The sequence below is a fragment of the Rhyacophila brunnea genome, unplaced genomic scaffold (genome assembly GCF_057557595.1).
Source record: "Rhyacophila brunnea isolate RB1 unplaced genomic scaffold, BYU_Rbru_1.0 scaffold_8, whole genome shotgun sequence".
In the NCBI taxonomy this organism is placed as follows: domain Eukaryota; kingdom Metazoa; phylum Arthropoda; class Insecta; order Trichoptera; family Rhyacophilidae; genus Rhyacophila; species Rhyacophila brunnea.
Genome location: NW_028233350.1, coordinates 20,546,963 through 20,570,882, shown reverse-complemented (window position 1 = coordinate 20,570,882; position 23,920 = coordinate 20,546,963). Strand labels below are relative to the sequence as shown.

Below are 23,920 nucleotides of genomic sequence, written 5' to 3'. Positions count from 1 at the left end.
GTAAGCAGTAAATCCATGCACGAGTAAACGGGGTTTTTCTTATGTATATTTAATATGCTCTTGTATATTTTTTTGTTATTACCAAAATAGCAATATTGTCAATACGTTTTTGTTAAAACTGATTTTTGGTGAAATTAAATATAATACATGTAATATAACTTTATACAATTGATAAAAACCAAAGCAAAAACACAATAATGCGATTATAAACTTTCAACAATTCCATGAAAATGTTTTCCACAGATGTTACTTTTTCCCATTTGTAATAGGTATGTATTAAATAATATATAAAATCATATGTAGGTACGAGTATGTTACTTCTTTTTTTACTTTTAAGGAAGCTTCGTGTTTTCTTACAATAACTATTTCATAACAATCTAAGTACTATTAAATATTATTTTAAGCTTCGAATTCTACCACATTTATTTTACAATACAAAATAAGCTGATTTTTTTTCAAAGTCAAGTTTTTTCAACTGTCTTTGTTATAAAGCATGTTTCTGTTTGCAAAGTTCTGTTATTTAATAAAATATTGAGTTTTCTTCTTTACAATATGTTAGTGCAATAATTGATCCTAAGTAAAAGTGATTATTAAATCAAACCTACAATCAACCTAGCCTACTAATAATATTGCATGTTTATTTTTAATGGGTATTAAAAATTCGCATAATGTCTAAAAATACCAAAAACATACAACGATTATAACAAACTTATATACTATTATCATAACACATTTCTTTAAAATTTAGTATTGAGTCGTTATACGGATCACGGATTAACTAAGTTCACGAAATCAATATTCCTACTAGATATAGTCAGTTTACTACGAAAAATCACCGCTTTTGTAAATTACTATGATTATACTGAACTCTAGTTATTTGAATTTTGAAAATATCATTAACTGTACGTGTGTATCATGTCACGTATGTATCATATCAATAACACTGCAGAATACACTCTCCCAGGTGAAGGTGAATGGCCAACTGACGGAGGGCTTTGAAGTATCTCGGGGTCTTAAGCAAGGAGATGGATTGGCTCCCATTCTGTTCAACTTAACCCTCGAATCCGCTATCAGAAAGTCTCAAGTGAACAGGAGCGGCACTAAATTAAGCAGACCGAGCCAACTGGTTAGCTACGCAGACGACCTCAACATGGGCCGATCCATACAGATTGTGAAGAAAGAATTTAACCACTTCCAAAGGGCCGCACTAGAGATTGGCTTATGAGTAAATGAAAACAAAACTAAAGTCATGGTACAAAGCCGACAAAATCAGAGTAGGCTGGGCCAAAGTTCCAGTTTTGGAAACCATCAATTTGAGGTTGTCAACCGGTTTACATACCTGGGTTCCAATATTACAAAAGAGAACGAGGAACTGGAAGAAATAAAAGCTCGAATAACCGCTGCAAATAAATCGTACTTCTCATTGCTGCCCATATTCAAATCCAGAAATGTCCACAGAAAAACTAAGACGCGGCTTTATAAAACCGTCATATGCACAGTCGTTGCATACGGGTGCGAGTTTTGGACGCTAGATGTAAAAGCAGCTGAAATTGTGGATTGCTTTGAGAGAAAGATCCTTAGGCGGATATACGGACCCATGAATGATGGTGGGGATTGGATAATTAGGTACAACACGGAACTATACCAAGATTCAAAACTCTCCAACTTCATAAAACTCCAGAGGCTAAACTGGGCCGGCTATGCCCAGCGTATGCCTGAGTCACGGATACCGAAGAAGATCCTCGAAGGAAATCCAGGGAATAAAAGGCCAGTGGGAAAGCCACGCACACGATGGGGTGACAACATTACAAAAGATGCCAACCAGCTGCTAAAAATCATGAACTGGAAAAGACGTGCGGAGGACCGTTCCGGCTGGAGGACAGCGGTGGAGGAGGCCAGGGCTCGACTTGAGCCGTAGCGCCATCGAAGAAGAAGAAATGTATCACAAACAGTGAAAATTCTTATTCGCGGAATCATTACTTGTATGTTCATTTTCAAATTAATAGACAAATACATTACATGAAAGACAGTTAATGTTCGTTGAACTAAAATTTAAATGGCTTTTTTCACAAAAATTGTACGATATATTGAACACAGTATTAATTAAGTTAATTAAATAATCTGAACCCACTTATGCCGCGTGGCTAAACGGCCCACGTGCTCGTCGTAGGTCAAAATTGAGTTTTTATTGTATTTTCAAACCATGATCCTGGACACTCCTTAAACGTTGTAGATAATCTATTTATATAATTTTGAAGCCTTATTACCCTTTATAGTTATTTTAAACATTTGATGACTGCATAAAGTATTTTTGTTACATAAAATAGTATTCTTTTAAACCTCTCGCTCTAATGTTTTAGAATATAGTCATATTTCGGTACATAACTGTGCAGTGGTGTTAAGATTTTTTACGTTTATTAATTTTTAAACACATTTATGAAACCATTAGTATAATTTATTACGAGATAATTTTTGTAAAATATTCACGATAAAAAATTATATTGATAATCTCTGTGATCCCAAATTTGACAAGAATTAGGCATTTTATTATTCAAAAAATCGGCAAGATTAACACATTTGAAGATGATTCTAAAGATACTTATTATAAGCTATGTCTTTTACAATTCAAGTGTGATAAACATCTTATGAATAATGATTGTTTTATAATAATTATTGACCTAAGAATAAGGTAATGTTTTTGTGAAATACGCCATTTCTTTTGTCATTCCCCAGTGGTTAAGCTACAACATATGACCGTAGCCATAAATTGACAAACTATAATTAAAGTAGGGAGTAAAATTATGTTAACGCGCGTATTTGAACATGTACCTAACCGATTTTTTTTTATTTTTTTTTAAACGGTACATGTTCAAACACGCGCGTCAATATCATTTTACTCCCTACTTCAATTATAGTTTGTTATTTTTGGCTACGGCCGTATCTTGTAGCTTAACCACTGGGGAATGCCAAAAGAAATGGCGTATTTCAAAAAAACACTACCTTATTCTTAGGTCAATAATTATTATAAAGCAATCATTATTCATAAGATGTTTATCACACTTGAATGGTCAAAGACATAGCTTATAATAAGTATCTTTAGAATCATCTTCAAATGTGTTAATCTTGCCGATTTTTTGAATAATAAAATGCCTAATTCTTGTCAAATTTGGGATCACAGAGATTATCAATATAATTTTTTATCGTGAATATTTTACAAAAATTATCTCGTAATAAATTATACTAATGGTTTCATAAATGCGTTTAAAAATTAATAAACGTAAAAAATCTTAACACCACTGCACAGTTATGTACCGAAATATGACTATATTCTAAAACATTAGAGCGAGAGGTTTAAAAGAATACTATTTTATGTACCAAAAATACATTATGCAGTCATTAAATGTTTAAAATAACTATAAAGGATAATAAGGCTTCAAAATTATATAAATAGATTATCTACAACGCTTAAGGAGTGTCCAGGATCATGGTTTGAAAATACAATAAAAACTCAATTTTGACCTTCGACGAGCATGTCCCCCCTTAAGCGCCGGTCTATAGTGTCGAGGGTCCCAGGTTCGAATTGTAGGTCTGGCAAGTACACGTATTGTTTTTCAATTTGTGTGTGAGTCAAAGTATGGACCTAATAGGTTGAGCAAGTGGCTGACATCCATTTCTCGTAAAAATAAATTATGTTAATGCAAACCTCCATTCTGTGCAGACCCATATGAACCTATTAGGATCGGACATGATCGAATATATGATTAAACGTTGCAATACTTCGTAGTACTATATTATAAAATATTAAATTAGATTTAGGTAACGGTTAATGATTAATTATAAAATTATATTGATAATACACTGAAGTTTATATTATTATTTGTGACTTTAATTAATCAGCTGTATATTATGACTATCCATGAAATCTAACTACATTTTTTTTTGCCTATTTCTCTATTTGTTTGTTTCGTTATAATTTAAAATTAACCACGTTAATATTAATGAAACTTGCAAAGCACATATACTTTTATTATTGGTGACGATTTAGTTTAATTTTATTTCGTTATTTGTCAAAAACTTCCGAAGCTAAAGATAAACTTTTCGAAAATACTTAACTTATTAACTTAACTCATCAAAATAACAAAAATTGTCAGATCAGCAGTGAATTGATGAGGTCATATACTGCAGAGAAAGAGTGTGAGTCCAGATCCATATTTTATGTTGTTTATCTCATTGATTTGAAAAAATCAAATCGTATCAGCCTGTTTCATTATATGTATTTGTAAACTCTTTATATCAGTATTTTACGCGGATAAAGTCACGGTCTACGGTACTAATAGTATTATATAAATACCGTGATGCAAATATTTCTAAAATCTTTTATGTCGGTATAGTGATCGGGTATTACTGCAATAATTTTATTAATAGCTAAAATTATTGTTAATTAGACCATTACTTCAAGCTTACTGTGAAGCAATTATTTGTGATTGATTTACCATAGGTACTATATATTTTTATTTCTTATTAATGGCATATATAAACTTGTAACAATATTTCATAATAAGTAGTAAATTGGCTTTGCCCAATCTCGTTGATTCAACGATGAAAGTAATTTCCCATATTTTAAATTATTATCAACATTGCGAAAATGCCTGACACGGTTTGTGAGATAACATTACAACTACGCCATGTTATGTAACGATTTGTTCACGTCCGCATTGCCATAACAGTATTATTATTATTGAACTGTCACAGCAGAAACGGTCACAAAAACGTGGAAGATGATCGTTTGCATCGTTCACCAGAGGCAGTCGGAGAAGTAAGATACGTTTTCATATCAGAGGCATTCCTACATTTCTAATGGCAGACAAAATAATCTAATAATATTGAAAAATTATTGAAAAAAACCTCTAAAATTACTCTTAATGTGACTTTTTCATATTAAATTAATATACATTAAGACGATTATATACTAAAAAGTATATTATGAATATAAATAACATAAAAAGGAGTGACATTGTCAGCGTGACTGCATTATTTACAGATTTAAAATGAAGAAATTGACGGTGTTCCATGGGCAGCGAATTATATGATGTGCATAATATTATAAAACAGAGAGTTGGATCTATCGATCGCTATCTAACTGTGTAGTAAAAATATTAGTGTTATTTTTATGGAATATCTAATATTTAAATACCTACAATAAAAGAATATTATTTTAATTAAATACCTTCTTCTAAACAATATTGAGAATAAAACCATTTTTTAAATATCCGTGGGTATATAGTAGCTTTTCAAATTATTCTTTTATCAACACGTGCAATATATTTTTTAGTTTAATGTTCATTATTTGGTAAATTATATTCGGTATAATTTTATATTGTAGTTTGCAATTATTGGCTTCAATAATACTCTTTTATAATATAGAAATATGTTATGTATGTGATTAATAAATATTTATTTGCAATAAAACAGAGGGCATTATAATATCACAAATATATATTTTTTCTATTTTTACCGATTGTTAACGCCTGTGTAGATGAGTAAGTTATGACTGCAAAATTGTCACTTTCAACCTGTATTATACGATACTACCCCTGAATATGACGAAAAGCAAAACTTCTGTTCCAAATACTATCATTATGAGGATGTACATTTAATATTTTCGTTTGATATTTATAATGTAAACTATGAATATTAAATTAATGTACGTTTTCAGAGACAGCACGCCATTGCTACCGTTCATACTAAATGCTTTGTTTTCCTTTTGATTTCCAGCAACAACGTCATGTGCCGGTCGTTCTCGGGATACTTCTGCTTGTTCTGCCATTCCTCCCCGCGGCCAATCTTTTTGTGACTGTCGGCTTTGTGGTCGCCGAGCGGGTCCTTTACATCCCCAGGTAAGCGGGAAAACTGCGGGGCGACGCTCGCTGTTTTCCTCTATTTTCCACGTTAACATCAGTTTAACTTTGCATTCTGTGTAAGCGGATATTTTCAAATTACATTATAACTTCCCACCATTTGAATACGAACTTAGGGCTAGTGCACGAATATTTGATGTCTAGTTTTGTATGTTTTTTTTTTTATAAAATCGAATATAAAAGATTACAATCGATTAAAAATCGTAGATTCATCATCATCATCATAATCAGCCTGAATCTATCCACTGCTGGATGAAGGCCTCTTCAAGCTGCTTCCACTTCTCTCGGTCCTATGCATTGCGTTGCAACGTACTTCCGCAGAACTTTATCATTTCATCGATCCAGCGGCCTCTAGGTCTACCTTGCGGACGTTTTGTACTTCTTGGATACCACTGGATGACTAGATTTGTCCAACGATTGTCTCTTCTTCGAGCTATGTGTCTAGCCCATCTCCATTTAAGGCTTTTAATAAACTCTATTACATCGCAAACCCTTGTTTGCTTCCTTATCCACTCATTCCTTTTCTTGGCCTTTCGCGTTATGCCCAGCATGCTCCTCTCCATACCACATTGTGCTACTCTAAGTTTCTGGATCTCTCTTTTACTTAGGGTCCATGTTTCACACGCATATGTGATCACGGGAAGCACACACACGCACATAGATTAAGTGGACGTAATATTATACATTTAAATTATACAAAATCTTCTCTCAAATCCATCATAACGGTATATAATAACTCAATTTCTATAAAAAAAAAAAACTTATAATAATAATATGTAGACCAGTAGCGAAGGGAGAGGTGGGCTGTTAAAATCCCCCACAAATAGTGCACATTAAACTTTGTTAGTCATACGTATTTTTTTATTGAACTAAGACTACAATTTACAGATGGCGTTGATTAGTTTTTAAAAATCAATTAAACCCTGCCTAACCAAACCATGATAGTTTTGGTATATTTTGGGCGATACGACAAAATTGTGCACACTTTTTCATTCATATGTATATTATTATAACACTTGCTGCGATATAATATTTGAACATAATAAATTGTGTCAAAAATTACAATTTTATATTTTTTTTGTCCGAAAGCCAAATCTAATAATGTACAAATATGGCGCTGGTTATTTTAATGTTACTTGATTGAATTACATATTTCTTTGATGCATATATTCATCGTTATATTATTTTCATTCCAATGGTATTTGTCATGAAACTTACTTACCTAACTACATTAGATAAACATATGTAATGCTTAATTTATATGTCACAATTTATGTTTATGTTTGATACTAAACAAACTGTTTCGTTGAGATACGGCCGTGATTTATCATATTTTATTAGACTTTTTTGTTGTTTTCTCTGTATTGTCATTCATCCAATCCATCTAAAATAATGTGTTTTCGTACAGTAAATTTTATGTTTTCGGCTTTTAACGATTGGTCCCGTGCGATATTAACTTGCAAAAAACCTTTTTCGCAATTTCGCAATGATATCAGGCAATTTCGCTTATTGTGCTTATCAATTTGTAAAAAAAACTGCAGGTAGCTGGTTTCCAGAAATAACTTTTTATGGGAAGAGATTTAATTATTTCAATATTAACTTAACAGGTTTATTAAAAAATCAATGCAGAACTTTAAGGAGTTATAAATTTATATGCGGAAGTATTAAAACTTTCATTGAACATCACAACTTAAAAGCTGTTACATATAAAATTTACCCAGAAACTGATAATATACATAAAAGTACTATAAATAGTATTATAAATCCATTTTGGATGTATAGTTTAACATTCTCCTAAATAAACTCCATAATAGAAAATAGTTATTACTTTAATAATACTTTTAAATATTGGTCTAAATATTCAATTAAACATGTTACACCTTTAAAATAAAATATGTTTTTATTTCTTTGATTACTTTTGATTTCATTGATCTTCAATTTTCATTGCCAGATTTATAAAGTAGATCTTAATTAAATGCTGATATTTGACTTTTGTGTCGGTCACCGTTGAGGATCGTAGCTACTGTTACATACTCGGTTATATCTGTCAATATTATTGCATTCACACATTTGGACAAATGAGTAAGCAACCCATTTCTCCTGCGCCAACCCTGGATGGCCTGGAGTTTTTCTCAAAGACTTAGACAAAGACATATACTGTCTAGAAAATACGTTGATAGTTTACGTCAGTTAAATACAAATGTATTATTATTTCTTCATAGGTACTCAATACGAACATAAAAACATTACTTAAAATTGCGGTGAATATTCTATGCGTACCTATGATGTATCTAAATGATTCCGTTCTCCATAAACGTTCGTAGGCTTCTGTTAACAAACATACGTTTTGAGAGAAAATCTCATGAATAAATTCATAGTCATGCTCCCCCCTTAAATAAGCAAACTTCCCGAAAGGAACAGAAGTATAAATTATCACCCAATGTAGGAATATTGTTTGACGAGATTGTATATTTACCAATCAACGCGACGGGCTTATTGAAACACAGTCTTTTGTGAATTCGCTCAAGGAAAGTCAACAGCGGAAAATGATAATTAACACGGTGACAAATCGTTTTACAGCGCTATAATTTTGCAAGTATTCTGCTGAAGAAAATAATCCGAAACAACCTTGAATAAATATTTATTAAGATCAAACTTTCTTATCTACAATATTAAATGCTTTCAACTATTCTTAACTCAACTCCCGCATAAATACATAGTCTCAACCGCATTTACTGCTGATATTACTCAACATTATTACACTCCAGTTTTCCATAATATATCCTAGTTCTTTATATAAATAACTTCAAAAATCTTGTTTTAAAATAATGGCGTTTACTGGATTTCTTTACAGATTACCATTTCAATATTAAAACCTTGATTTGTGATGAAAGTGTGATTTTTTTATTATGATTTAGAAATAAATCAACCCAAACATTCCCATACATAATTCAACTAATAATTATTAGACCCGATAAATTCTATTTTTTAATACATTGAAAATATGTTGACCTGTTTTTTAGTGATTTATAAATAAAAGTCCTTGCTACATAAAATTACATTATTAACTGAACACTATTGTTTCCGTATAGAAACAGTGTATCTTTAAGTAAATTCAATGACATTTAAGCTAGTAAGCACATTTATATTTTTCGATCAAACTAATCTCGATGGCATGATTTGTACTTTGTATTATTTTTATACATACAACACTGTTTTCAAAATTTGCTAAATCAGGCGTGAGATAGAGTATAGTTAATCGCTAGTTGAATTACAGCCTTGGAGAGGACCCAAATTAATTTGTTGATACTTCTTTACTTGTATTTGTACAATCCGTGTTTTTATCCAACCGATCTTTTCTTGAAAATACTACATAATATAGTTTAATGAATAGATATATGAATAGTTTAATGAATGAGATATGATTATTTCTTTGTGAACTTTTCCCGATGTATGCGTAGTAATGACAAGTCTAATAATTACTATTATCATCAGTGTGCCGTGATAACTATCGAAAAAATCAAGACAATCGATTGTTTATTTCCCTATTACGATAATTAGGAGAGCATTAATAATTGTGTTCAATCAAATTGTTTCAAATATCTATATAAATATGATCGTGAGATTAGGTGGACGTTATTTTATAATATCTTAATATAATATATTTAGTTATGTATGTACTTCATATAATTTTATTTTAAATTGTACCAAACCAGATTTTATGTATAAGTAGTTTTGGTACTGTTCGGTTAAAGCGGATACAGCGGAAAACGCATTTTGAAAATAGCCGATAAACTGGATTAATTATTAGGTTAACCTAACCAAACCTAACCTAACCTAACCTAACCTAACCTAACCTAACCTAACCTAACCTAACGTAACCTAACCTAACCTAACCTAACCTAACCTAAACTAACCCAAACTAACAAATAATCCAGTTCATCGGCTATTTTCAAAATGCGTTTTCCGCTGTATCCGCTTTAACCGAACAGTACCGTAGTTTTTAATGAAATGTATTTTCTCATTGTGCATTAATGTTATTACATATTTTTTTTCATGAAATTGTATTTTTCATAAATTTATAATTTGTAATTCTCACTAAATAATCAATAAAACAAATAAAATAACGTACTTTTGGAAGAAACCATTTTTTAATATTTCGATATAATCGGTATTATTATAAATAATTTTCTATTATTACTTCATAAAGAATATTCTTAATGAATTTATTTCATACGGTTATTATATATTTTGTTGGTATATTTTTATCACAAAGATAGCCGTAATGATAATAGACAATTAGTATTCTTATCGTTTCTTGCTTTTTTCTGGGGGGATATGTCCATAATATCTATTTCCTGAAGTATATATATAGAGAACCCGGATATCCGTCCGTTTCACTGAAGTAAAAAAACTACCGATCCCTAATTATTAGAATAATTTTCCGACCTCCGTGTCTCGAGTAGGTAGGTACTATATCCATTGATTATTATTGTATCACTAATTACATGTGAAAATGCATAACTGGCTAAATAAACTAAAATAATATATCACCTCATTTTATAAGAATATGAAGTAGTTAATGTAATAATAATTCCAATTACAAGAAAAAATAGATTACACGATCATCGTTTAAATTTAATTTAATGTTGTATTTAAAGGAAATTAAAAAACATCTGAATACCATATTTATCAAGAAAGGTGATATTTCAAAGAACCCATATAGTGTGTAATGCTTCATGAAATTGTATTTAATAGTTGTATCCTTTTATAGTGTCGGTGGTGTCCTGGTGGTAGCATGCGGCGCTCAGAGCGTCTGGTGGCGAGGAGGAGGTGGCCGTGCCCTGACTGTGGCTGGTGTGGCACTGCTCCTCGCCTGCGGTGCGGCCAGGACTTTCCAGCGAAACCGGGACTGGCTCTCCAGAGAAACACTTCTGAGGTAAGACACCGTTGCTTAATTCTCATAATATTTTAATTGTACAAGGTAAGAGTATTCTATCGATTTTTATTTCTTTCGCCATTCTATTTAATATATTCTCATCTGGTAAAATGACAATTTTCTCTGTGTACCATGACTTATACTGCCGTGTTTCTCGACCGGTGGTCCATAACAATTTTCTGGTGATCCGCGAATTATTGACGTCCAAATTCATATGCAAACAATTCCAATACTATCTTCAAAACCCGTGCACCTTTGCATTGTATTTTTTTTTCTTAAAATAGATTAATGATTTTACGTGACGAAATCATCCGCGATACATATACTATTTTGTTTTATTTCTGCGTTAGTGGTCCCCAAAACGTTTCTCATATTTTCAGTGGTCCTCAGATGTAAAAAAAGTTGAGAAGCACTGACCTATAGGATTACAGACTCATTTTTATGGAAATTTTGCATAAACTATTCTCATTTTTTTTATGTGAGTTTACTCCAAAATCGCTCACACAATATTCGACACTAATATCAAAACAAGACAGTGTCGTAATAAATTCGAAAGTTTATTTTTTTATAATTCATCACCATAATAATTTAACAATGACGAAGTGATGACATGCACGTGGTTGATTATAAAAAGAAAACATTAAAAATTCCAATTTAGATCTTCATTTTAGCATCATATTTAAAAAGCATGTTATGTTAATCAGTTACCTACAGTGATTAATTGAATTACCTTTACAAATGTTTCATAAAACACGCAATATTTTCCTGGAATTTCAGCATTTTTTAACTTAACGCCATAAAAATGAATACCCGTAGTTACATACAATAATTTAAAGATAGATAAATAATTTATATATTTAGTTATTGTTACAATAGGTGACACTATAAGTGACATCAATTTATATACCAATCGTATTACTGAAGTATGTCAACATCGAAATGTTTACTAATACTCGAGAAAAAGGTATCTATTGCGTCTGTCATTTGAATGGGAGTCGAGTTAGCTCGTATCTGATTTTCATTCAATAACTACTAATGTATTTATTTACTTATCACGTTGGTATTGAATATACAAATAAACAGGATATTACCACTTAGATTGTTCCTTCATCAAATATCAAAACAAGCTATATTTTATTTAAACAGCTATATTTATCTCAGAATTTTTGTTGTTACAAAGGAAGTTGTATTAATAGACTTTTTACGTTTTTTTTTTGTTATTAGCCATTTGTTTACATCAGTGTTTTGGGAACTGTGTTACGCAAAAAAAGTAAGGGATTCTTGGTTAAACATTTTTTTATAAAAAAAATATTGTCGCTAACTGTACGCTAATAATAAACCACCCATATAGGTACTATTTTTGTTGACCGGCAAAGTCCAGATCGGTCTGTGCAGACACCTGCATGATACTGGCCAAGAATAGAGGGAAACGGAGGAAGTTCTTGGAAGAGGCTAAGACCCGACTTATATTTTGAAGCCACTGATCATGATGATGGTGATGTAATATAGTCCAAAAATACTATAATTTCTAAAATCGGAAAGTAATATAGATATATGTAAAAAAATGTGAACGGGAAAATATCTTTTACGACATGTTTCTCAGAACATTAAAATCTATATTCATAATATTGAGACAAAAATTTGGGTATTACGAGAAAATATACATAATGTAGGTCCATGGCACCGCACCGTAGGTTTATAGAAATTGTGTCGTAAAAATATAAAAACCATATACATTCAGTTGTCGAATAATATTGTATCACTCAAGGCCTACTGCAGGAGTAAGTGAAAAGAACATTAATTGAATCTCCGCGCCTTAACTGATGCATAGTGTTACCTTACTTTCGGTGATTTGTACAGTAGAATAAAGGGTTAACAACAATATTAGTGAAATGAGTGCCCAGAAGAGGACCAAGGCATGGCGAATGGGATATTGAGTATTTCGTTGAAATGATGAATAAGTGCTGTTGTTGTATTGTTTTAAGAAAAATATATTGTTTGTTCAACTTGAATGACATTGGGAGATTTTGGTAAATCACTGTCATTTTTATAACTGGATAGCAGATTATAACCTAATTCCTTTAAGAATTATTGTTTTATTTATTATATTTTTTTAAATATCAAAATAATTCATGTTTTAACTTGTATTTTCAGAGCTGGGTTAGCAGCGCTACCACACAATGCGAAAATGCATTATAACTTTGCAAATTTCCTGAGAGATTCCAATCAACCAGACCTCGCTGTGACCCACTATAATGAAGCACTGAGGTTAGTATACATACCTAATCATAATATTACGTCGAATAGAAAGAAATTACCCCGACAGCTCCCGGCGAGGTTTCCCTAAAAAAATAATCTAGCAAAATCGTAGACGTTATAACGAATAGCGACCGTTTAAATGTATTCAGGAAAGGGCCTTCCAAAGTTTTGTTTGCCCAAGGTATAAAAATATTTAAGGTTCAAAAGAGCGGGACCGTTTTTCTAGAATGGGCGAAAAAAAACTTTGTTTTTCTTACGAGCTGAAAGCGATTGAGTCATTCATATTTTGATTGCCCGCGGAATAAATTTGTATTTATTCTAGTGAAGGAAAATAAAATTACGCTAATGTCGTTTCTGTGTTTTTTTGTGTCCGAGTTCAATTTTTCAACAGAAAAATTTACTGCCAATTTAAGGAAATATATTTTTCCATTTATTTAAACCTAGACCCGAGATATAACTACTGAAGTTAATAACAGTGGTTTTCAAGGTTTTTCAATACCTAGCTGCAATTCACTTTTATTTATCGTAAAAATTGAAAATAAAATGTCATCATAATATTTCTTAAATTGTGCGAATTCTATTTTAATTTTTATTTAATATTGAATAAATTACATTTAAGCTATTCGGTCTCTGGTCTAATCATTTAATTTTATTGTATTCACATAATGTTATTCAAAATATTGGCCTTTTAATATTTGTATTCTATTTAGTTTATATTAACTTCAATGAATCTAAAAAATAACATTAAATTTCTTAACCATTTTTATCATGAATGGCTACAATTTTATTTTTGGCAGGTAGTTTTGGTGTTTTCTACTTATTCAACATATAAATAAGGATATTTCCGTGAATGTAATAATATATCCACCAAAAATATTTCACGAAAGCTCAACTAAAACACGCAATATCTCCATCCATCTTTGAAGCGACCGACGTTCGTAGAATAAGAAAATACTCACCTAGTTCTTACTCGCGACCTTGGCAATAAAGATATCACTGTAAAAAATATATAACTACTCACTTAAGTGTTTTTCCGTGTTATGGAATATAATATAATCAATCATTTCTATCCAATATATTATATTGGCATTTTCACAAATGTATTTATTTCCTAAGTAATAAAATGTTTTATACGTACGAGTGCGCACCGTATTGACAGGGCCGCATTAGGGTCTCGAAATACGCACGCACAATAGGAGTAAGTACCTACGCGTTTACACTTCCTACTCTTAAAGGCTGTATTGTCCGACTGAATAGGATAGCCGTCATACAAAGCAATCGTGTGTGTATAATATGACATGTGTTTAAAATACGCTCACTCGTGAAAAGAGTAGAAGTGGATATTATAATGTTGAAGACAAGGTAGTCCTGTTATTCCAGATCATTGGAATAACAGAAAACCGATGTAACAATTTTATAAAAAATGTCAATAATATCAAGCTGTATTAGCAACTGATTGTTTAATATCAAAATCCAGGTATATACATATCTAGGTACTTGCTGAGAAGGCTGTATACAACTGTATTATGATTTGCGTATATGTTTTTGTTAATTTCACATTTAATCTTTAATATGTATTTTTCCATTTATAATTGTATCTGTGTCCACTATGCCTATAACCAATCTCTTATAGACTTTAATTTCGTAATAATACAATGTCAAGAGATTCGGTTTTTACAACGGTTACGTTTTACGGTTTAACAATATTTGAATAAAAATGTGAATATATTATTAAATTATTGTAAAAATATTAACAGTTTAATTTATTATAGTTGTTTATAAATAGATATACCTATCTGTTCATCTTATATTACGATCAACCTTATTGATAGTATTTTTACTGTAGTATTTGTCATTGTTGATGATTGTGATTCCTTTAAAATTCCTCAATATATCCTCTCCAACGATCACTGGTTTTTGCCATTCGCATAGCTGAAGATATCTAAAGGCCCGTAGTGTCACTTACTGTCGAGTAGAGAACCTCCATCTTCAGCGTGGACTCTTGATATTTCCGCACACAAATAATAAATTGTCGCTTTCACCTCTAGCTATACGACCAAAACACTGCTGAACTCTCCGGAGAGACATTTTGTATACCTAATAGCTAGTCGTATTTCTTATGTACCATTAAATTTATTAGTTTTAATTAAACAGCGGGAAATTCCGATAAATTATTTTCCATGAAGTACGTAAGTAAGTAGGTATTTACTATTAATGATAATATGTTAATATTGTTCCAGACTGTGGCCAAGTTACGCGAGCGCCCACAATAATCTGGGGACATTGGTTGTGGGGACATCTCAAGCGGAAATGCATTTTCTAGCAGCCATCCGATATTCCCGTGACCATGTTAATGCCCACTATAATCTGGGAAAACTATACAGGTATGTAATAAACAAAAACGTAGGAACTGTTTATCTATACGATTATGGATCTTAGTTTTAGCGAAACCGGAACTACCCACCCACTGCGAGTCGCAGGCTGCGACTTTAAAGAGAATATAATGACAATGACATAAAAATCACCGTGTGTAAATGAGTACTTCCCATTGATTTACTATATTATTATAAGAATGACCTTTTATCAAATGCATGTAGTTTTGACTCGTACATCATTTCTGACATTTTCATGGAGAGGTATGCAACCAATGAGTTTTTTTATCGCTCATGTGCATGTGAGTCCAACCTGGATGTGGATTTTGAACGGTTTTCGCGCGTCATAATAAGTACAACTAAAAATTCTATTTTATTACATTTTTTTTATAATTTAGAATATTATTTATTTTAGTTTATAACCAATTAGTTTCACAAGTTACACCAGCAGATTTTTATGTATTTCTGAAAATGCAGTAAATATAAAGTAAATAGAGATATATTTTTTTAAAACCGGAAATTAAAAAACCTAAGTGTATACTCCACGTAACCTTGCAATTTGGAATAGAGTTTTTTGAATTATTTGATGAAATCAGCCAACCAGGCGCCTGGCATTTACTTACACACTAATACGCAGTGCGTATTACATACAAATCTTGTCACTGTGTACATTTGCAAAGTTATGTGGAGGATACTATACCTATATCTTAGCTATAACCTTTTTTTACATAAAGTTTTTAATTTGCGATCAATTTTCCATGATTTTTTATTTGTAAAACCGACAAATCACGATTACAAATTTTATTGGTTTCTACATTACTTTCAATTCAAAATGTATTTGAATTTCACTCTTATTTGAAATAGTATTTTCAAAATGATCTTTTTAAATAGAACCTGTAACTACCCCTCAATACCAGAAAACTTAACTATCTTCATAAAATAGCGAAACTTCATTATAATGGTTCCATAGGGGCACTACAATGAATATTCTAGTGACTATTGCAACACAATGTTCTACAAATTAATATCACCCTTTCATAGATTAAATTCCGTTTAATGTGTAAACATCTCTGCGTCCCTACGATAATTATTATCAATTAGAATCATCATGGTGGGGCAATAGGGTTATGCACCTATCCGTAGTGGAGAGGTTAGCATGTTACTAATCCGTGTTTGACGGGCTGGAATCTCGCTACTAGGGCACATTTAAGGGAACTGGGTACTCAACTTTCCGGAGTAGTTGACAGACTGACATCCAGCATACAGAAAGATTATAAACTTTCACGCCTTACAAACATCTATGATCAGCTGTTGCAGGAATTATTGACTAGTAGTGGAATAAATCAATTTTTCGTCTGCTGACTTTTTGAATTGCTTTTTCACAATATTTTTTATATTATTATTTTGTCGAAGATTTTTTTGTATATTTTAAATACTGACTGTTGTCTAAATTCTTACTGGTTATCATTTTTAAAAATCAAAATATTTAAGGTTCTTCTTTCGCTTCAGTTATCATAAAATGTAATGAAATATTTAATTCCCAACGTATATTATATTATAGTATGTAACATTTAAACATTGTGTGTGTTCGATTTAATGGACTGATCTTAGAATAAATCCCCCTAAAACATATATATCTGTATAGATAGAGCCATACGTATATGCTTCATCGGTGAAAATGGTAGTTTACCTTGCTTACCTGAATCATTTTCTTCAATTAGCTCCGCAGCCGTCTCTGAATAAGTTGTTTGAGGGTTCAATCCTGCGGCTGACAAAAATGCATGTTGTTTTTTTAGTGTGTAGTTGATTCAGTAAATGAATTAAGCGAATACCCATTCCTCAAAAAATAAATCGGTTAATAGAATCTCCACAGTATAGACGTCCGGATTATTATGATTCAATTAGGAACAAACATAGTAATTAGTTTTTTTACCTGAATCATTGTTACGTTTTAAATAAGTACCTAGCTAGATATTACTTAGTACCTACTTTTAATTTGGTTATTCAATAATGGTGAAATTAAACTGTTTTATCATTTTTCTTTTCTTTTGCTGCTTATTAAATAACAAACCTTTTTTATATTTTTGTTTGCCCTGTTTTGAACATTTGAAACATGTAAAAATATATTGAAAGAGGTTGCTTGTTATCTGATAAATAATAAATAGTGGGTAATAGGTATACATATTTTACACATAACAATATATTTTCGAATGAGTAAGGTGTAAAAGCTACATACTCAAACATAGGTACTTACGTAGGTATACATAGGTTCTAGTTCGTGCGGAAACTTAAACATGACAATACCTTTTATAAATTCGAACACTATTATTTTTTTTTATATTTAAAATGTTTTTCTTCATATAAGTATACGTAAAAAATTACTCCTTACATTTTTACTGAATATTTCACAATTGGTTCAATGGTTGGCATACGTTATTTTGCGAGGGCTTCAGGAAAAGTTTTTTTTTTAAATCGCTCCATTCATTAGGTGAAAAATATGTAAATTTGTTGGCCCGATAATAATCACAGGACTTATTTTATTCGCGAAAAAAATATTTTTTCACAACAAATAATTTAAAAAATGATGAAATCTTTTTAATTTTGCCAAAGTTTGATGAAAGTTGGAAAACATTTTTGAATAAATAACACTGTTTATCTCATCAAATATGCTAATGGAGAATTTGAATCAGGAATACTTTGGTATATTTGGAAAGTGCCAAAGGATATTATTTATGTAAATACATTTTTTTTGTTCACAAACACCTTCGCTGCGAATTTAAAAATTTTGCCAAAAAACATTCCCCTAACAAATTTATGGAAAAAATGTCACCGGAAATATTTTGTTTGACAACATTTTTAATGGGGATGATTATCATTACCCACCAAATTATACATATTTTGATAATAGAATAACATTTTATCCACCTCACACACCCTTCCAAATAATAATTTAACAACACTGATACAAAGCATAACAATCTAATTGGGGGTGGCTCCCTTTAACACAGTGATTCCTAATCAGCGTTACGCGACAATTAAAAAAAACTTACAATTCAATAATCTGAAACTTGTCACCTTTTTGTAATAAGTATAAAATAACAACGTTTCCACGTAGAAGCGAGTCCGCATAGACACAGAGTGGACAACCATATAAAATATGTCATTATTTATTACACCATCAATAATTATATTAATGAATATTCGGCTAAGTTGGCGACTTCAGTTGATAACTGCATACACTATATACTATACTATACTATATTTTTGTGTTAATTAGATATTTGATATTGTTGAATTAATTTTACAACATAAACATTAAGGCCATGCATTAGTTGAGGCACGGTCTAAAAAGATCGTCGCTAGGCGATGCGCGGATTGCGGGTGGCGGGTGAAAATGACGCCTGTCAAACGAAATATTAATTGTCATATAAATCCAACATACGTCCATTTTATGTTCTGTTTATTGTTCTATTAGTAACAATAATAATATATTCATTGACATGTTTTCTTTTTAAAGTAAATGTGTAACGTTTTTAGTCATCTTTACACGATTTTAGAATTAATTGACCCGTCGCCATCACGCAGCAAAGTGACGTGTTCCTGGGTCAATATTCTCTCAGTGAATGGCAGCGAGTCCAAAATTTCGTCGCCCGTACAGTTGAAAATTATTTGGCGTTTCACTGATGCGTCACCTTAATTATAATCCATCAATATTTGGGTGTTACATTAAATAATTCCCCTATAAGGGGAGACTGCATTATATGTACAGACCTACAAACTTATCTGTAGAAAGGTCCAAAAATGGAACTACGAACTATCATAGGACGCCATTTTGAAAATGTCATTTGAATATCAGATTTTGTCCAGTTACGAGTCTTGATTAGGTAGTTTTCGACGGTGGCTCCCCATCCCATTCTTCAGATAAGTTTGTAGGTCTGTATAGTGCTAGTTCCTATTATATTTCTTTGTTTTGATTCAAATTATTGTCTTTTGAAATACGTCATAGAGAATAAGATTACTGGAGTAATGACAGCTTCTGAAAAAAATAGTGAATTTTTAAAATAGATGCAGATTGTTGGATCATAGGAACATTTTCTCATCAAAGGACCATTTCCAAGACTATTAATAATCAGGGCTCGAAATGGACCGGAACGCACCGGAGCGCCGTTCCGGTTTGTAAAATCTCCAAAGTTATCGGTCTGTTTCGTAGACATATTAATTTGACCGTCTGGACTAGATTTGCCATATTATGTAAAAGTCTAACACACTTATTTTTTTATAAAATACACATACAATTAGATAACTATGTTAATATTTTCGTAACAATCGAGCGCTCCGGTTCGTAAAATATTCCACTTCGAGCGCTGATAATAATTATAGTTACTATCAGGGAACTCATAAATAAATATAAATAAAAAGGATTTCAATGTATACCCATTTATATTTTTTATAAAAAATCGATGTTTTTAAAATAGGTAGTTAAAATTTAGAAAACTTAATAAACTAAATTTTAATAATAAATATGACCATAAAATATTATGTAATACTAAGATGGAACCCTCAAAAACAAATTCACATTTTATAACATTTTTTTTTAAATTGTAAGTTTATCTTTCTTTTTAATGTTTTCAGATACATATTTTTTAATTAATACAGAGATGAAATTGTAAATTATCAAAAAAAAACTCGCAAATTGCAAGCTTTATATGTTCCCGCTAGGTGCCTCCGATAGGTAGACATCTCTTGTGAAGATTCATTTCCAAGCCTTTAGGTACATACCACTCATTGACAAAGTCTATAATAGTATGTTTGTGAGTTGCTTTAATGATAACTGTCATTTTTTTGATGGAGATACATTATAAATATTATTATTTAATTTACTTTAGTTAATATAGGTAGGTACCTACTGATAATAATATGTTTGTCATTTCCAGAAGTGACAACCGCACTGGAGAATCATTGATGATGCTTGAACGGTGTATATCGTTGGATCCTAAATTTGTTCTGGCATACTTGGAGCTGGTGAATCTGAAGTCAGAACTCCTTAAAGGCCCATTACTGCGGAAAGTAATCACGCTAGAGCCAAACAAATGGGAACATTATGTCAGATATGCTCAGTGGTTAGAATATAATGGTGAGTATTTTTAAAGGTTTCATCATAAACGATAATTCTATAAGAAATATTTTCTATAATAATTACCTAATTAAATAATACATATTAGGTATGTGATAGTGATTGCTTCCGATTTATAACCTTCTTTCTTACCCTAAACGGAAAATATCATAAATTTAATTAAAATCATTAAATACTACTGCCATCTATGACATAAAGTAAAAATATTGGCCCTCTATCCACCATAATAAAAGTGCAACTCTTGTATGTCAGTTTACATTTATGAAATGGTACCTTATTTTATTTAATACTACATCTATCTGTGTTATTAAGAGAAGTGCTAAAAGAATGTTTAAATCATTTGCAGGTTTGCATCGTCAAGCACTAAAAGTGTATTTGACAGCGCTAGGAATCAGCGAACGTCTATCACCGCAGAATAAAGGTGACATTATATCACTAAGAGGCGCCTGTCTTATACTACGAAATTATGGACAGCGGTCGAGAATTCTACAGTTGGTAACAAGGTAAATTAAAAGATAGTTTTTTCAAATTTTCATACAGTTTTTTTTATTATAGCGAGGCAGCTTCGCCTAATATACGTAAAAGCTTCGCAAGGCAAAATGCTCAGTCAGTCAGTACACGACTCGCCCGAGGCAAACGCACGCACCTCCTCACACAAGCGTTGCCACGACCTCGTTGTTGGTTGATCGGTGCTCAAAGGTGCTGTGCGCGACTGCCTCGTGAAACATTAATTTTATTGCGAGCTGCCTCGCACATCGATTTTTACGAAGCAAATGTCCGAGGCAATGTCAGTAGTCGATGTCAATATATTTTGATTTTAATTATTTATTTCAATATGTAAATAGTTTAATTATAATTAAAACCTCTAGATTAAGAGTCAGTTCTACCCAATCTTATAAAAGTATGTTGAATGCATTTCTTTCGATTTTGGGGATTGTGATTTATCTTTGAGAAGGACGGTGATTATCAATCTTCGTAAATTTTAAAACTTAATAAACATAAAATTGGCCTCGTTTGACGTACTGAACGGTCTTGCAAATTGTATCTAAATTAGTAAGTCAACATAATATTGTTCTTATTTCAGATGGCATGTCGGGCGCAGATGGGGCGGAGCTGTGCATTATGCCCGTGATGTTTACCTTCGTCAATGGAGACTACGGCAGGAGCTCAGCACCCGTGCCAACTTTTACTCACCACAACCGCTCTCACATCATAATAATTTGCAGATGCCGGTAACTATAATAATTTCGAATATTTATAGTTGTTTGATATGCTACTCAATGAATGCCTGGCAAATTATAAGCACAGTTATGTATTGTGTTGTTGAATATAACATAATAGTTTTTGTATGCTAGAGACATCTAGTGACAGTATTACACACTAAACATGCAAGAAATATTTAATTTAAAAGAAGTTCTACAATTTATTATGATTATTTTTATAAACAAATTTCGATGAATTTTTTTTATTAATACTTGTCAGAGTAATGTATTATCAGTTATCTTGTATGCCTCTCAACAGATTAATGTTTCTATCATCTTACCATAATTGACACTCGATCATAATATTTAATTATATTATTCACAAAATTCAATACCGTAATTTACCAAGTGTGTTCTGAAAACGATATGTCAGACGCATGGCCCCATATCCTGAAGCAGGCCCCCCAACCTTCGCTAGGGTTAAAGGCAGAGTAATGTTCTATAATAATGCTCGCTAAATGGTATTCCACGGAACGTCAGGATTCCATGTAAAATAAAGGGTATTCTGTGTATTTGTATAGATTTTTGGTATGTTTAAATAAATCCACTCGAATCATCGGTACTCGGTTTTATACTATAAACCACTGATTGCGACCCCCTTTTGCGATAGCCAATTAACATTTTGCCATTTTGGATAGTCATTTTCATTAGTCAGGAAACGCACTAAAAATAATTATAAAATAAAATTCGACTCATAAAATAGAGCTGCAGGTAATTTTTTTTTTAGTAGATCAAATGTTTGGTGTATGTTTATTTCATTTAACTGGTCGACCTACCACGCCGGGCCCCCAATCTAGCCGTCAGTCCCCCCCCCCTTGTGGGGGCCATAGTCAGACCATTTTAAACTGTATATTAATCCTCCATATTATCTTGTTAATAATTATTTATGTATTTTTTTTAGCGTGGAAGAACGTGCTTAGACCATTCAATTCTAGACCAATCTTCGGTGCCAAGAAACGTCAACGAACACATTGTCAATCCACACATTCATTCCACTTCAAATAGTGTTTTAGAAACATTCCATTCAAAAAATCCAATCGTGAATCCAAAAAACGACAAGAAGACCACTTTTCAACATGATTTTACGAAACCTACATTAGAGTATGCCGTTATTGATAAACAAGAAAAGATTCCTAATCGTAATGAAAACATTGATGATAGCAATAATATTGTCAATGGCAATGAGAAAATTTATGTTATAAATTCAACAACTGATAATAAAGAACCTATTCAAATAGAAGTTACAACTAATAGTAGTCTGAAGTATTGCAATAATTCAAGTCATCATCCAAATGTAATCAGAATTGATAATAGCGATTCTCTTCTGGTGCAAACCAATAACCATAATCGTTCAATCACCATAAATGGCCACGGTGACAATGAAGGTCTGTTAAAATGTAACAAATCCGATCTTCAGAGGATACATTTAAAACGGGGTAGATGTTTTTATGCTATTCGCTTGGGCAACACGCTGCGGGTCTGCAGAAAAATTAACTGCTGGAACAACTCGAGAAAGTCGCGACACTTAAAGAAGCACGACTTCCATTCAAACGGTGACACGATTACACCATGGCTAATGCAGCACTTTGTTGATGCCTTGTAGGGATTATTTGAATTAATTGTACATTGGGTATATTCTAAGTCATTTTGAATATAAACCACTACCACTGTAAATACAGCTAAATTAGTCACAAAGCATTACTTGTGCTACTTTATCATTATGTTAATGTTAAACAATTTGATATTCAGAATAATGGAGAAAATATATTTTTGCTGTTCTAATGAATACAAATAATAAAGGTTTGTCAGACGACATTTCTTTGATTTTTGTGGGTAAGAAAAATAATAGTTTTTTAAAATTCATCGTGACAGATCATCTGTCATCTTAATAATTATAATATTCAATGTGTGTGTGCATTCATTTTCAATATTCATACAAGTTCTCATTTAATAATTACTTATTATAATATATTTAGAGCAAATACAAATTCTGACGCCTTTACCAATACAACAACAGTGCGCATTATGCACTGAAA

The 23,920-nt window shown here is 31.6% G+C and overlaps 1 protein-coding gene across 1 annotated transcript in view; it reads left to right on the top strand.

Annotated features, from left to right (window-relative positions):
• LOC147064029 (protein O-mannosyl-transferase TMTC1-like) overlaps positions 1–23,638 on the top strand; it is a 571,636-nt gene extending 547,998 nt beyond the window's left edge. Inside the window, exons 7-15 of the mRNA XM_085959137.1 lie at positions 5,776–5,897; positions 10,693–10,857; positions 13,012–13,125; positions 15,357–15,500; positions 20,423–20,622; positions 20,969–21,125; positions 21,707–21,854; positions 22,786–23,023; positions 23,634–23,638. Coding sequence (XP_085815263.1) covers positions 5,776–5,897; positions 10,693–10,857; positions 13,012–13,125; positions 15,357–15,500; positions 20,423–20,622; positions 20,969–21,125; positions 21,707–21,854; positions 22,786–23,023; positions 23,634–23,638 — 1,293 coding nt within the window. The remainder of the gene's footprint in view (positions 1–5,775; positions 5,898–10,692; positions 10,858–13,011; positions 13,126–15,356; positions 15,501–20,422; positions 20,623–20,968; positions 21,126–21,706; positions 21,855–22,785; positions 23,024–23,633) is intronic.
• Positions 23,639–23,920: the final 282 nt, after the last annotated feature.